Raw genomic sequence first — 17056 nt, forward strand, 5'->3', positions numbered from 1 at the left:
TAACGCATAGTTGAAACCATAATAATCGGTTGTCGGTTTTATAACGGTATGCGTTGCTTAAAATGTTCGTAAATTATCTTTCTTGTGCATAAACAGAAAGAAACACGAAATGATTGCTGCAATTTGTCTGCAATCTATTAACTCCGCATGATAAAAAGAAGCAATTGTTGACCGTCACCTAATTGTAACTAACATTCAACTAGCATGTACCATTTGCTCACGGCGGCCACTATGCGCCTCCATCGTGAACGGATCAACTAAATTACCGTCGGAACGAATGAATCGTTGGTAGTTACATAGTCGTTGAAGTTGACTACCGTTGTTTGCTCAGTATGAAATATTCATTAACTTTCTGATATGTACCAAAAAAAAATATTGCTGGCGTGCGAGTGTCGCCGGAAGCAATTTAGCTATCGCTTGCAACACACTGCTAACCATTGGCACGATACTGGTGCAGTGCCAGGAACAGCGTGATTTTAGGGAGTATAAATAAGTGCACGAAGTAAGCAAGCACGCTACAAACTCCCGGATCCTTTGGATCGATATCCGTTGCGATAAGCCAACTCAAGCGATAATAGCGCACTACGAACGCTACGATTAATTCAAACGATCCAACATCGATACCATTCTTGTAAGCACTACCGACACGTCCGTCCGTCAGAAGGTACCACAACCAAGCTAAACATAGAACTCTGATAAGTCACACACATACTGGAAGGGCACGTTCGAGCGTCCGAGGAATGCTGCTGCAAAACGGAGAGCGTTGTCGTTGGCCCCAGATCCTAAACGTCACACAATCGTTGGTCTACTGAGGGACATCAAACACTGGCGACTACCTCAAGGGAGCGACTGGAAGACGTTTTTGCTTTCCAGTCAACTGCTCGAGCCCGGATTGAGCTCCGCCACGAAGATATAACTGTTGAATGTCCTACGAGTTCCATACTCCCCTCCATCGGAAGATGAACCAACGGCTTCGTTCGGTCTACGGCGGGGAAATGATCGGATTTCGGCTTGTTCCGAGCCAAGCAGCAAAACAAAACACATCGTTTATGTCGGTTCTTGAACCAGAAGAGAGTGTTGACGCTTTCTTTATCTGCGAAAATTGCTTCAAATAGCATTTAGATGCGCAATAATTTAGGAAACTATATCTTCCACTTTATTTTTTAAACTTAAGACATTTGAACCCCAAATTTGAACAGTTCTACATAAAAGTTAGTAAATACATTTATGTACGCGTTAAGTAGAAATAATATTGAATAGTGAAAGAAGAAAACATTAATTGGATACTCAATTAAACTGTTTCGATAATTGGATATCGACAAAATATCAATAAGTATGGCTGGTAGACACTGAAATACGCAAATAACATTACTACAATAGTTTGCTCTGGAAGGATGTTTTGACAGCGTAGTGATAGTTAAAACTTTAGATTTATCAAAAACAATAAACAATCTGCGATGTTTATTGATGCGAACACAGTCGTCCTTAGTCAACAGCATTAAGTTATGGTGCGATAGACGACCTTCGAAACCTTTCATTTCTCAACCATTCTGATGATTGCACAGAACGAAACCGTAGGAGCAGAAAGAACTAAGTCCATCAGCAGTCTATGTGTGTTTGAATGCAGACGTTTGCATTTTTGCCTGACACGTTTGTCATTACTCGTTTTATAATTGTTCATTTTTTCCCGTTAGTCTTGTGTCCTCCGTTAGCTCGGAGGACTCATCTTCAGCTGCGACAAGTGTCATCAGCGTGGGATTGTTGATATTCATAGAACGAGCGGCAGCAGCGACAACAGCTCGGTGCGCAATATTGTTGATGAATATTTAATTAGCGCTCTTTTCATAGTGCCACAGCCATAGCGAGCTGCAACTGTCCCAGACTAACTTTGCAGCTCGACTGATATCACGATCTGGTGCCGTCTCTTAGTACCGAACGGACAGGACACCCTGCTTCTTTGTGTGGGACCGGTGGACCTTATGTTTGTATCGCCGCTTCACCAAGCTTCGTCCCTAATGAACCATGCGATGTTTCGGCCCAGAGTACCGGACTTCTGGTAGTTTCACAGCAAATATGGTAATTCATCGTTGCCTTGGCAAATGGTAAGTCAACAAATCCATTAGATGACGCACTGTAGAACACATAAATCTAGGGTCTTATTTCACATGTGTGTGTGCCTAATGACACACGCCCCGACAAAATGCCACAATTCAGGGGTGCACACTACAATGATCAAATAGTGTAATTATTCTATCAATTAAACCCTTTTTTCACAGACCTTTTTCGATAATGATTTAGCTTTCATAAGAACTCAAATATTAAAAACGAAACGATTATAACTGTCTTTAAAATTGTGTTTACAAGAAACTTTATTCTTCATATTTAAGTTTTAGGTTCTAATGTCTCTAAATGACCTTTCAGTGAATGTAAACACAGTGAGCAATAGTTGTGACATCAGACCGCAATATCTGTTCAATCGTAATACAGCTTTTTGAAACGCTTGGTTGAAATGAGTGTCAAAAACGAACGAGGCCAAGAGATTCATTATTTCCTTTGCACGGGTATGCCAAATGTTTGCTGCGTACTCCCATGTCGTCACAGAACCTTCCTTCACCGTTTTCGATTACGCCTCTAACGTTGCTGTGAACCGACACTATCGTATGAGGCTAGCTGAGGTTTCGGTGCAGAGTCCTGTTCCTGACGATGCTTATCTTCCATTTCCGAAACAATATAAGTTACCAATGAATACAAAATCACACCGCAACTTGGGAGTTTGGAGCGAAGCAGGCTATCTGCTATCTGCAGAATGACTGAGTTTCCGTTTTGGGGTTCGGTCTTGTTAAAAAGTCAACATGATCATAAGCCTGGAGCGTATAGAAGCGCCATAGGCCTCGAATGGCGATAAGATTATCTGGAAAGCACATTAAACATCCCTGCCCGTGTTTACATTCACTCTGGTGGAACCATTTTCTCCGCTCATGGTAGATGGTGGTTTATTGGTGTCAAAAACCATGCAAACCAACACCTCAAAACCAGACCGACTGTGACTCACGATGAGTAAAACCACAAACCCCAAAACCATTGGCGATCCCAACTCTCCGAAACAAGGACCCAGCTGGTCCGGAAACACACATCAAGCTATATAATGCAGGATGAGACGAGAATTTTGCCTTCCTTAAGTATCGGCCACAAACAATATTTCTGCGTCACTCATAAATGTTTGCAGGAAAAATCGCTAACCGACAACTCTGGTAGTTACCAATTAGGGACAATAAATGTTGCCTACGACATGGGTAGAGGGTAAAGCAGTAAAGCTTACGGCATGAAAATCCAAAACAAATTATCGCTAACGAAGTTATAATTTATGCTTCGTAGTATGCTGGTGATGAAATGAGCTAATCTAGGGGTTACATACCACACACTACCGATAAAGCTGCCGTGAGACAATGGTTTTTTTTATAATCCAATATATAGAATAAGAGACGAATGTTAGGCTATTGCAGCTCAAAGTCTATATAATTCAAAAAACAAACAAACAGTATATAGAATATTTTCTTTTTATATTGCATTATAATGATGAGATACATGAGATGAGAAACATAAGAAATCTATGAAAATAAGTTACTCATTTCTTGCATCGAGCATGTTCTTTATTTAAACGCATTGGTTTTTTATTAAGAGTAAATGAAAACGTTAATTTATGCGTGTAATATCGGCACCAGTCGGTTACATCTTTCTCATAATGTATCACCACCATCTACACGTTCTTCAGTAAAATAATTAACCAAAAGGCTTCGTTGTTTACTTGCTTCGGGTGTATTTATGGTTGGTTTGCCAAACGCAAATGGAGCACAGAGTTTCAAGGAAATTAATAAATCCGTCCCGGATTAATTATGCAAATGCCTGTTGAATTCCGATGCCGACATCCACGGTGCATTATTGAAAATGTGTGCCGTCAGCAGCCACCGACGGCAGGCAGAATGTCACACGAACGTGAGCCTGTCAGGGTAAATAATGACATGTTTTGGAACTGCAGAGTTACAGCTATTAATTTCAACTTCCATTCAAAACTTTCACGTCACACAAAGTACCATGGTACTTCGCCCGTATGCCACAAAAATGGGCTCCACAATCAATTGCTGCTTCTTTGGCGAATAACTTACGCAAGTGAAAAGGGTTATATTTGTAAGCGCAATATACGTAAAAAGTATTTGGCATTATTCAAACGATTGTGTCCTGATAAAAGCACAATATATTCATAATTCAAACCCATCCCATCCAATGGAACGTACCGTACCGCAACAAGGATCTAGCTGGGCAAACGGGGACGTGAGTGTACGATGCGCATCGAACGCACAGCACAGCTGTACGCGAATGTTGGGTAAGGTTCACCCAGTTTCCAGCATTCGCCGCTGCATTGACCCAGTTCCGCAAATGGCTTACTCCTGGCGGTCGGGGCCTCTGCTGACCTTCTATTCCCCGGGACCAATCACCCAGCTGTCCGTCCCAGTCCGTCCTCACTCACGCATACGTTAAGAACTCGCTGTTTGGGCATTATGGATGGAAATTTTTGTGTTACAGTAGAGTTACTGAAGTTACTGGAGTTAAAAATGCAAACCGTCAAAAAAATATCCATCACAAAGGTAGGCAAATAGATTTGTTGGAACTTCTCGGAAGCACCGCAACGAAGACACTGCGAAGGACCGGGGAGAGGTTATGTTTTGATTAACAGGTAGTCGCTGGACGAATGAACACTGAACGTTAACTGGACATGCGCACCCAGAAAAGGACGAAGGACGACAGCATATACTCTTGCGATGGTTCACACGAAGTAGTCGTGGAATTGGCAACATGGCGAGCGGTGTGGTCCCCCGCGAAGGGTACTCATTTTTTGCCAAGATTTTGCAAAAACACAAGCCAAGTGTGCTCCGCGAGTTTCCAGCCAATTTGCCGGGTCGGGAAACTGTTGCGCGAATGAACTCGAGTCTCGGCCTTCGCTCGGGAGCGGGGAAATGCACACGCGTTCGGGCAAAAGGGGACACTTTCCCGGACATAGCGCACATCGGCGTCCTGACCAGCGATCGCTCTGCGGTCCTGGCTTGGTTCAGTTTTGATGAAGACATCGGACCGTGCGGTTTAAGTTCGTGCCAGGTGCGCCTTTCCGTGTGTCTGTGTGTCCAAGGTGGGAGAGCAGCCTGCTGCATCCTTCTGCTTTTTTTCCTCTGCCACAAAACAGGCCTGAGGTGCTGTGAAGAAAGAGTTGGAAAATATCAGTAAACCGTCGAGAAGTCAGTGCGTGTGTGTGTGTGCTTGTGTGTGTGTGGGAAAAGTGTGTGAGTGACCTGTGCTGTGCTCCCCTGGGTAAATTCGGCGTGAAGAAAACATCCGTTGCACTGATCTTACTCACCTGCCACCAAAAAGAATGATGGAATGTCTTTTGGGGCCCATTTTGGGGAGCCTGAATTAAAGTGGTGCGTGCAAAGAAGACGCGTGCGAACCCGGGGCGAGTGGCAGTGAGGAGGAAGAGATCAAATTTCCGAGAATGGTACGTTATTGATTTTATCAACACCTAAGAACCGAGAGCCTTTGGCCCCTTTTTTAAACTTTGCAATCGAGCAATGCGTCACAAAAACCAAGTGTTGCCAAAATTAGGTTACTTCAGTGAATTTTCAGTGGCAACAGACCGCAGGAAGAAATTGTGAAAGTTGCACAAAATTTCATCTTCATTTTTCGTGTACTGCAGTGCAGTTGTATATGTGAAAAGCTAGGAATCGTTTCGGTTATCGTTCTTCGATTCTCTGCGTCGTAATTTGTTTCGCATGACTCCAAGTGCTCGTTTATCCACAATTTGTTCATACTTTGCAGCATTCTGGTGGAGCATTCTGGTGTTGCCTGTAATTGTGAGGACAGGGCAAAAGTCAATTAAGTACGCGCAGTGGAATTTTCGGTGTGAATTGTAGTGCTGCTTAAAGAGCGCCAAGTAAGGAATTTAGATTTGCTCACCTACTCGCACCTGTTTGTACGGGGACATCAAAGCGTTTCATGCAGAGACTCCAGGGATACGGCTCCTGCACCACCCCCAGTAGCTGCCAGCCGAAGCTGGAGCTAACTTGTAGATAATTACTTTTAGCAATTAACGCAAACCGTGCTTTGGTAGTGATGTGGCTGTGAAATGGACATTTTGAAGGTAATTTATCGATATGCAAAATACTTTTGCGCACCTATGGCGACGATTTATTGTATGGTTTTCACCATTTCTAGGTTTTGCTAGTAAATCTTCGCTAGGCTTTGTTTGGTAACTCCATTTATTCCATTTATCTAAGAAAAAAGAGTCACGAAAGCATGTTCTAACGATCATCAAAATAAGCAACCACAAGAATGTAGTTATTTTTTTGGCTTCACCTCGAACGGATGCTACAGCGCTACAAACTAGCGTCACGGCTACAAAGGCTCGTCATAGCCCAAACTGATGAACCTCCGAGCACATAGCTCATTGTCTGTCGGCTTGGGAAGAATTATGAAATTTTAATTACATTTTAATGAAACAACCCAAACCTACCTGTCACAGTCACCTTCCCGGACGTATTTGCAGCGAATTGAGTGTTGCGTGTGGTTCGCGGTTCGCTACGCCACTAGCTTCGCGTTGGTTGGTTCTAAACTCCATTCACCAGGGATGGTTGCGGTCCACCTCAAACCAGGCTTCAGGTTTGCACAACTCTTGCCGTGCCGTGGTCAGTAAGAAGATTACTTCTGCTTGAAACGCGCGAAGCCCGGGTCCGCTGACTTTTTACGTCAAGTCGGGAGCCAAGTAGTCGCGAAAGTTTGTGACCCGTGCAGCGTGGAAACAGGACGACTGAACTCAGCTACCGCTAAGAGTTTTCTTGGGGCTACCCGCTGTGGCGTATTTAAAAAATCGGGTGCTTTGAGAGCTATTAGATTGATTCGTTTAGTCTATTGGGTGATACATAATCCAAAATAGCCATAACTATTTAAAAAATATCATTTTAACCGCAGCTTATCGTTGAATTCGTTGCTGACTTAGGTATGTTTATTTCACAACTAACGCTGGAAGCTGTTACAGTTGCCAAACCGATTACGGCACTGAACATAGTATGCCATGTTTCTGTACCTTTTACGAAACCGTCGATAAAGGAGTTCAATGAAAGATCTCTACTCCCACATCAGCGCTGGTTTAAAATTAGCATCATATGATTGACCTTCCCACCTGGCCGTATCCGTGCTGTAACGGAAGTCAGCACCCGGAAATAAACATAAGCCCAACTAAAACGAAATCATTTTCTGCGTCGTTGCCCGGTCGCGCTGTTGTCGGCGCATGTCACATTCGACAGGCACAGGCTCCTCCGATGTGCGAGGGCCAACCTGCACTGCTGCCGTCTATTTCTGTCGAGGTTTACAGTAAATTGGTCCTGTAAGCCGCCACTAACGCCATCAGTGCGCCATCCGCTTGGATCCCTTAAGCTTCCTTAACTCGGTCTGGCACTTGGAGGAAACGCGCGTTTGCTCTTCTCGCACATGTCGACAACCAGATACGCTAAAAATCCCTCAATTTGATTAGTGATAGGGGAACAGCCCGCTAGCGTACGCCTTACCTTATCGCACAATTTCTGCTTCTGTCTCTTAGCGTACGCTTCCGGTCCGAGAGGAGTTTTTACAATCTCGCCCATCGTTGCTTCCGAGAACAGATACACGGTACATGCGGCCACACCATGGAGACTAAGAGAAGTCGCCCGTGCAATAGCGGACATGGTGCCTAAGAAGGAAGGACGAAAAAGCTCACTGCTATAGCTTCACGCGATTCGAGATGGAATTGTATTCTCCGGCTGCGGTTTGGACGTGGCAACGAGTGTTCTAAGACATCGTCCAAGCGCTTCCGAGATTGAGAAAAGTAAACTGAACAAGTCGGATGCAGGGATCCATAAAAATAGGATCAAGATGAGCAATCGAACGGTCTTCCGAACAAGCGAAATCCCTCAGGTCGCTCATCCCTCAATGTTCCGAAGAGGCAGAGTCAAACTCCGCTTGATTCTTCGAAGTCATGGAAAGCAAAGACATTCAACAGGCAGATAACGACATTAGCTCGTCCTGCAATATACCGCCATAGTCGAAATAATAGTAAATCTGTTCATTAGCGCCGGCTGCAAAACATTACAAACGAAGTGGGCTGAAAAATGTGAAATGATTGCGTGATTGAAAATGTTTAAAAAGCTGTGGACTTCGTTGGTTAATTAGCAGATATTTAAAATGTTATTAATATTTTCATTATTTGGGAAACATGGAATGCAATCATTTAATTATAAGAAGCATCCTTACTCTTTTCTGGGTATCCCAAAAGAGCTGAAGAGCTCAAGAACTTCAAAATCCTTCAAAACTCTCTTTCCTAGCTTGCTGATCTCGTTTTCCACGCCGAATTAAATGGGGAATTAAATTAATGAAATGTGCTACAATGCGTAGCGAAAATGGAAATTTCGTTTGTGTTTACCAATTGAAACAACGAAATAATTCATACACAATAGATAAAATATACATTTCTCATTTCATTCTGTCTACAACATTCAAACATTTCTTCGTGAGGATATCAAATGTGATATTAATAGAATATCACATTTCTGGCCCGTTCTTCTTTTAAGATTAAAAACGAAAGAATTGTCGGTTATGGAAATTGGTAAAAATGCTAACATCTGAATCCTACAACTTCTTGTCTTCAACTTTGCCTGGAAAAAATATATCTATCGCAGTATTTCATTTCAATTCCCATGGTACTTCAACCATTGCGATCATTGACAATGTTGAGTCGGGAATACCTAACTGTACGAGTTTCGAAAACCGCTTTCGCTTTCACTACATAGTACACGACAAAAATCCGTTTGTGTATTCCACTAACAATTATTAGTGCAAAATTTGAATGTGCCTTTTTAACAATAAAAATTGAATTTGTTTCGAAACTTAGGAAGCGCATGTAGCAGTATACGATACTTGGTTACAGTATTACCAAAAATTATATAAATACTATAGTCAGTGTTACCACGCACAATCACAAACTTCTTTAGATTGTGATTGATTTATAATGGTGGATACTGAAATTTTCTCCAGGGCTAACTAATAAGTGTTTCCCATAGGCGCTTTGTATCGCTTTCCCTAATAACTTAAAGATCCCCCGACGTTCTGCAAAATCACAGTCCATATGACTCATCAATGATTGCCTGCGGTCGTTTCGCAAAGATGTTCTTACTTTGCCCGTAATCCACCCAGTCCAACTGGCGAACCAGTTATATTAATTGACAGCAACAAACATTACGCCCAACACAACAACCAAGGGGCCAACGCCTCGGCAAAGCTTCCCGGAAATGGACGAAAGAAAAAAACTTTATGCATGAATAAATATGTGGCGCTGACAAAACCGTGCAACACCTTTTAACGGATGATCGTATCGTCACCCTCGCCCAAATGGCCAAAAGACGACAACATGCTCTAACGCTAACTACCACGCTTCTGCTAAATTCGACTGCGGTATGTTGGACCAACCCCACACTGCCGCCAGCAGTGCTCCACGCAACAAGACAATCAAGCCCCCTAATAGTCACAATAAACGGGAATATAATCACGTTTGCTTTACTTTACGACAAGGGTATCCGAGGCCTGCGCTGCGCTGGCTATGGTGACGACCTTTTTCGGGACCAGTCCGAGCCCTGGCCCGATGGTCTTAGCGGAGGAACAACATCATCCCGTCCGGTGGCGATGATGTTAAAAGGACCACCACCACCGCTACGCGTCATCGGGCTACACAAAACCAACCATCGGTCAAGCAAATAAAACCGAACTCAATTAAGTGAACATTAAGGCCGGGGCGCTGTGTGGCTGATTTTCGAGGGAAAACATAATATGCACGGGTTTTCGGATCAGAGTGCCGTTCATTGGACAGTGATAAAACCGGACCTACGCACTGCTCTTGTGACAATCGTCTGCACAAAGATGATTTGGCGTTTGGCAGCAACTAGAGCCTTTGATGTGCATACTCTAATACAAATTCGCGCGAAATGGAACATTAAAAGCAGGGAATCCAACGCAATACTGAGAAGGTTCATGCGTCGGCACATTCCGTCTTCGAAAAATAGTAGAATGTGATTCCAATGTCATTAGTATGAATAGGTTGTGCTTCAGTAGAACGTTAAAGAGTTTGCCGGCAACTACACGTCAGGACTTATACGCTAATCGCGGAAGCATAATGAAACTATCCGCATAACTGGCATACCGCGGTCGGCTCTAGTTGGTCTAAGGTCTTGCCTTTTCAAAGTGGCGAAACCCCAATATAGAGAAACTTTAAGCCCTCGCTGGCGAGTTTTGGCCACAGGCTGTGCGGTGCGGATTCCGTTGGCTTACACTAGCCTTGAGCGAAACCGATGCTAACCACCAACGTTGGTTTGGGCCCTATGTTCTTGGGTTTTGGCCCTCCACTACTATACTCCCAACAGTACGAAACTCAACACAGGCTGATGGTCTATGTCATACACAGTTGGCGAACGGTTTAGACTATCCCATCAGCCACCCATCATGGCTGTCAGACACCAACCAACTGTGGTCGTTCCACATGCTCCAAAACCAAGAAGGGCACGGGAACAGATGGTGGAAAGCGTCGCGAAATTCGCATAATTTATTCAAACCCCAATCTCTTAGTTTGGGCAGATGGAAAGGCAATATTAGAATGCATGAAAGATCTGCTTTGCTTTTAAAATGCCAAATACTTCGGAAGGAAAGTTTTTTTTTCCGGTCTCATTTGGTGTTGTTCGAGAAATAGATTTCCTGTTAGTTGTTAGTTAGTTAGTTAGTTAGTTAGTTGATTTGCAGCTTTCTAGTATCGATAATCGGTATTGGAGAAAGTCTTGATTTAACTAAAAGATAGCGTAGTTCCTTAATGTTTGTTCCAGTCCCTTGTTTGTTCAGTAGACATTCAGTTTGTATTGTAACAAGCAAAAGGAACCGAAACCACATTTTTTAATAAAATTAGTAAGTTGTATTTCATCGTCAGCAAAACCGTTTTCGTCTGTCTCGCTGATTACAACTAGCGATAAAATCAGCGACATCGAATCCCATCAATTGACATTGATGCCCTGCACCGTTACTCCGAACCGTTACTCGAAACTATGATGGGCGGAACTACCAGGTCGATAGTTGATGCGATGTATTGTTCTTCCGACCACAGCCCTTCCGCTCCAACCCCCTTTCGAATTTGGCTAATTTTCAGTAAGCGGTCTATTTCTATGGATTCCCATTATTAGCATTTAATTGCAACCTGTTGCTAGTTTACGATAGAGCTCCAACTGATGGTATGGAGATGGTATGGAAATGCTTTGTGATCTGATGATTTTATTATTATAGTCATTCTGTTACTTTATATCAACAATTGTACCTAACACCCAATTAGCATGGCGTGTTTTGTAGCATAAAAGTGCGGTTGTGGTGATTTTTTATCAATATACGCGTAATTTTATCGTATTTACTTTCCAGTTCAACGATCAGAATCAAATCAAGACAAGCCCGCCCGTTCAATCTTCCTATCAATTTTGGATGGTTCGATGGGCTTTCAATTTGAAAGCATCTCATTCATAAACTAATATCCTAGCTAGGAAATCCCTCGGGAACCTTTTCTTGGAATTACTTGATTCCTTTTTATCAATGACAACACGGTGGACTTAATTCGCTGAAAGCAAAATTAGATCCACACAAACATACTAGGCTTTCATCTTATTTCTTGTCCGTTACTGAGAGTGGTTATAAATTACCAAAATAAAATAATGCAATCACCATCACAACGTAACTACTATCCGGACATCTTATTACGTTACGATAAATTGTAGGTTATTACAAAAAGTATTCTGCCACGAATTTTGTTTGAAATACCTGCCATGAACTTGTTTTCAAAGTTTGCTTCGAAAAACCTTAAAATCCCTTTTCTATCGACTTATTCAGCCATCTTCGGTCTGTCTTTAAAGAGTGTTTGTGTTTTTGTATGTGCTGTTGTGCAAACGAGGCGAAACACCGGACAGGGCGTTGAAAGTGGTGGTGAGTCACTTTTGTCTCTTTTTAGTCAACGGACGTGGCACCTCAGGAATGAAATCAATGGAATGTGGATATATAAAATGTTAATAATGGTCCGCAATGTTTTGTTTGTGATCAGCGTCACGAAATGCAGCACAATGCTGAGAGCTTTTTCTGTTGTTGCGAAGCAACCCATCCGAGTGGGTTGCTTCTGAACAATTCTCCAGCTTCTGAAGCAATTCCAGAGCAACAGTTCTCTGGACTCAGTTTACTTGTTTGCGAAGAAATCAATTTTCCCTCGATTGTGCCGAAAGGAAAGAGGGAAAACATTGACGATAAAAATAACCATCGTTAAGCGTCGTTGGTTTACTAAAGCTGTGATGAAAATGAATCGTGCGAAAGCAACGTAGGAAAGATGCCATTTTTCACGATTTTTCCCCCTTCATTTTTTACTCCTTTTTCCGTTGTCGCACGCCTGTCCGTTACGAACGCCAGTCGGCCCTCGGTACGGCAAAACTTGTTGCTGGTTGCCACTTAGCCCACAAGAATTTACGTGTACCGTTCCAGTCTCCTGCCAGCAGGACCAAGTCTAGCATCGCGGCGGAGCGTAAGGTGACGCTAATGAAGAAGGATTTGTTTAATCAGTTTATTGATACCGCAGCTAATCCGGGACCCGGCTAATGGCAGGTTGATGCGCATTTCCACCACCACAAGAAGGAGAAACCGGCGCTCATGCTGGAGACGTTTAATAAAACACCTAATAATATTGATTAACTCGTACGGCCTTTATGGCATGATTAATTTTCTACGGGTAGTAATTTCTAAATTAATCTCCATAAAGGACACCGTTTAATCTTCGATGAGACTACTTTAAAGACTTTGAATGTCTTGTTTGTTGTCAGTTATCTGTTGGATGAGATGATGAGTAGGACTGTCTATCTGTTGGTTGAGTTATTTCAAGCAGCATTATTTAAATAGGCGTTTTGGTATGGTAAAACTACGTCCTTCAACTAGCTTGGATCAAAGCTCTTTTGATCTGAAATGTACAGGTCGTTGCCATAATTACGTGTTGCGACAACCTACAATGATTGATGGGCATGACCGTAGATTGATTAGACGTCACAACTCACCGCATTCATCAACTAATGACGGTTTGCCTGATTTTTTGATCCTGTTAACTGGTGTTCTCTATTGTTTGTTTTTATGTACTGTATGGTTATCAATAAACTTTCCTTAAGCTATCTGAAGTGAAGTGCGGAACTCTGTTTTGTGACACATCTTTCGTCAATGATAGAACTATACTGCTAACAACGGTTTGTAAAACTGCAAAAAACAACATTATTCTCAAATGGATTAAAAGTTATAGCTATTTCTTTCTCGACTGATGTCGTGAACTTGTTGAAATGTTTGGGTAGCTTTGAAGCAGCTTTTCACACCGCTTGATTCAGGATGCATGCCCCGTATGTTGTTTGATCGAATGTAAAACTTAATGGAGCTCACAAATTAAGAAAATAAGCTTCACCGCAGTTGATGAATATGTAAAATCATCCTCCTCATAGAAAAAATCTCTCTCTTTCATCATTTTATTTTGGGTTCAGTACACGGCTCTCCTTTTTCAACCGCTTTTTTCTCTCATCCGCCTTTTCCGCAGGTTCATGAGTGACGCACCTCATCAAAATCAACTTGGGAATACGGCCAACGTTAATGCAATAAGCTCTGGCGCTATCCTGTCACTGTGAAACCGACAAAGATCGGAGATACTTTCTAAAATAAAACGTTCGGTCCGTAACACGCCACCTGGCATCCCTACGAAGGTTCGGCAGAGCGTGCGATGCGAAGAACCCTTTTCGAGGTTTTATTTTATATCAGCCAACCTCGAAAACCCGACAGCTTCAGTAGCGGTCCCAACCGCGTAAAGGGATAATGAGCCTTCGGTAGAATCATTCAAAATCGACATTAATCATACCTTAAACCTCGGTGGAGAGCGCGCTTCGGGACTCGCAAACGGCAAAGTCAAACCCGGTACACCATTGGCCACTGGTCTGCATGAAAACCAATCCCAAAAAAGAAACCCGTGCTCACCGAAGCTTGTGTCCACCGAACTGGGAGGTAGCCAAGGTAAAACGAAAGGCTGCCTTTATCTGTCGGTGAAATTAAAGTAAAATAAATTATCCACATACGACCAACATCGAATCGAGTTGTCAACAGAAGCGACATACCGTGCTGTGGGTGAGTAGTTCATCAGCAGTACCGGAAACTGCTTCGAAGGCTCGAAAAAGCCACCAGACAGACACTAGATCGCGTCGGGACGGGAATCTTGCCCGGAGTCAGGGTGGCTCCTCTTATCCGACGTTCGACGGTGGTCTCCAGCACCACCTAGGCAAACAGTCAACATTCCGCTATTCCAATTAAATGTTATGCCGGCCGCGACGATGTTTTCCAAGTTCAAAAGTAGCGCCACCAGTGCACCGCCACAAAACTCCTACGACAACAATCCTATCACGCAGTACTTTGAAATAGGAAAGCAAGTCGCCTGCGCCGGACCGGAGCTGATATGGAAGATCCACGAAGGTTTCCGGAAAACGGATGGAAAGGTAAGCAAAGGGGAATGGCTTTAAATTAATAACATGCAACAACCTGCCAATATTGAACCTTTATGGTGTATCTGACATTCAATCCCGTTTGTGAAAACACATAGCAAACATTAAGTTTGGTTGTTCTGTGGTTGTTTACGTGTAGTACTTATTCCATTCTTCGAATTTAGCGTAAATCTAGTTGGTAACAGTAGGAACAGCATTCTACAAGAGCTTAATGAAGGCATACACTTCAGACAAAACTACGATGACGTTTTAGTTTGAAACTAATTCAATTTGGTGTGTCAAAACAAATCTTCTCAAGCCTACCCACAGACTTTCCGGTCCCTTGCAAAAATAGATACGTTCCCGTTGCACAAACTTCGTGACAGATTTATTACTCACCAGGCACCATCCTAAGTGTCAACCGGGCCAACTCGACCAGAAGCCAGCGTGCACTCATACTGGAGACAACTAAACCCGAAGCAACTTTTACTTTGTGTTCCTTTCTCCCATGTGTTCCGCCTGTTTGGGATGCTCCACACCACTGTTTTTGACTACTCGTGACCAGGCTGGAGTACTGGAAGAAGGGAGTTGCGGGAATGAAAACTCAGCTGGCCCACAGCTCGCGAACATTCTTCTGATTGGTGTTCATATGAAATGCTCCATTTTGGGGGGCGAACTCAGCCCAGCAACGGCTAACCTAATAACAATTGCAGCCAGCAGGATCGCCGACTTAGTAGCCTGCAACGGTGCCCGGGTGCCTGCCCCAAGAAGGCACACAGCTGGTATTTTCATTCGTCACGAGCTGGCATTGCCCTGTGGCTAGACGAACAAAAACAATCCAAAACAACTCCATTTTCGTCGGGAACTTCGTTTTAGGTACAGCATCTTGCTTCGTCCCGTACTTCGTCGCTTTGAAGCGGCGAGTGTGTTCGCGACCAACAGGTTACAGGACGTCGCCGAGAGCTCACCGAGTCGGTATGTCCGACCAAAACATGCTAACAGCTTTTACTCGCCGACCAGCAGCATGCTCGCTTATGTTGAGGTCTGATTTATGCTTGGCTGTCAAGGAACGAGCGTGGCAAAGCACTGATGGTGGAAAAAGCCAAACGTGGAAGATTAACAATTTACCATTCATCACTTAGCTCCGGTGGATTGTGTTTCTGCTGCGCGTTCGCTGCCGGAGGCGAGTGGAAAACAAAATATAAACGGAGAGCCACAATGGATCCCTCTATTGGCGTGGAACTTCATAGCTAAGCGTTTTCCCGACGCCATGAACTGCGGTGCGTGCGTGTTTGATAGCATTCGTTTGTAGCTAATTAAATTACCATCTTCAGGAACTAAACTGTCGATGCCTACACGAAGGCACTCCTCTGGATGTCGACTGGACACAAGGAAGTGTCCGGTCCAAAACGTAGTCTCACAACGCGCAAACTAATGTCGATCAACCTACCTGTAGAGCTCACAGTAGATCAGAGCACCTTGAGGGGTGATGCCAATTTGATAAAATCTTGCCCATTCACGAACACTCCCTCCGTGCGACCACAGACCCGGGCAAATTTTCCGAGCACTGACCTGGTGAACCTTGGGAATGTCTTGCAGCTACACAGTTCCATTACAGTCTTGTTTCGTGCCTCACGTTCGGTCCCCTAGCTTAATGCTTTTGTAGCGGGCTGCAAATGAAATGGAAACATCCCGAGGGTGTTAGCATTTCACTTCACAGGAACACGTTGCCCGAATGATAAAACTAAGTTCGGTGTGGCAAAGCATGGTGAACTTTCAGCATCGAGCTTTTCGCATCTCCAAACGATGCAATAGCATTCGGCGGCCCCACGTGAGTGCGTCCACCGCTTGGTCGTTTCTGTTCAATTTTAATTAATCACTAATACCTAGCTCGATACCTAAATAATTAAAAAACAGAAACTTTCCCTGGATCGATTTCTAATACAGAAACTTTGCTAGACGTACTAATATGTACAAATCTAAGAGTACGTACTTGGACTCAAATTGGGCATATTTTTGGTATTTTTACAACTTTTTAACATTGTTTGAGGTCAATCTCAATACCCGCCTTTATCTATTCCCCAACTAAAATAAAATACCATGGTAATATAAACACGAAAAAAAATATTTGAATTACTTTGCCATAGTTACATTATTCACTGGTAAAGTTGGACTAACTATCTTCCCTTCCACTGGAATGGTAAGAAAACGACAATGTACCGTAGCCATGTCGTTACTGTGGCGCTGACTCCGTGCCAGAAGGGCACCGACAGAGTAACTTTGCCTCAATTTTTAATGTAAAATATAGATTCTGTATCCAGGGGAACCGTGTCATCGCAGCTCACTAGTTAATAGCTGTCGTCGGTGCGCACAGCGAGTCTACGCAGCTTTTGAAGAGCTCATGCAACTTATGCCAGTAATAA

General features: G+C 43.4%; 1 protein-coding gene across 1 annotated transcript in view; it reads left to right on the top strand.

Annotated features, from left to right (window-relative positions):
- The first annotated feature begins 14471 nt into the window (after nucleotides 1-14471).
- LOC128268277 (SCY1-like protein 2) overlaps nucleotides 14472-17056 on the top strand; it is a 48205-nt gene continuing 45620 nt past the window's right edge. The window contains exon 1 of the mRNA XM_053005326.1: nucleotides 14472-14648. Within this exon, the coding sequence (XP_052861286.1) occupies nucleotides 14472-14648 (177 nt within the window). The remainder of the gene's footprint in view (nucleotides 14649-17056) is intronic.

This window comes from Anopheles cruzii, chromosome 2, assembly GCF_943734635.1.
Source record: "Anopheles cruzii chromosome 2, idAnoCruzAS_RS32_06, whole genome shotgun sequence".
NCBI lineage: Eukaryota > Metazoa > Arthropoda > Insecta > Diptera > Culicidae > Anopheles > Anopheles cruzii.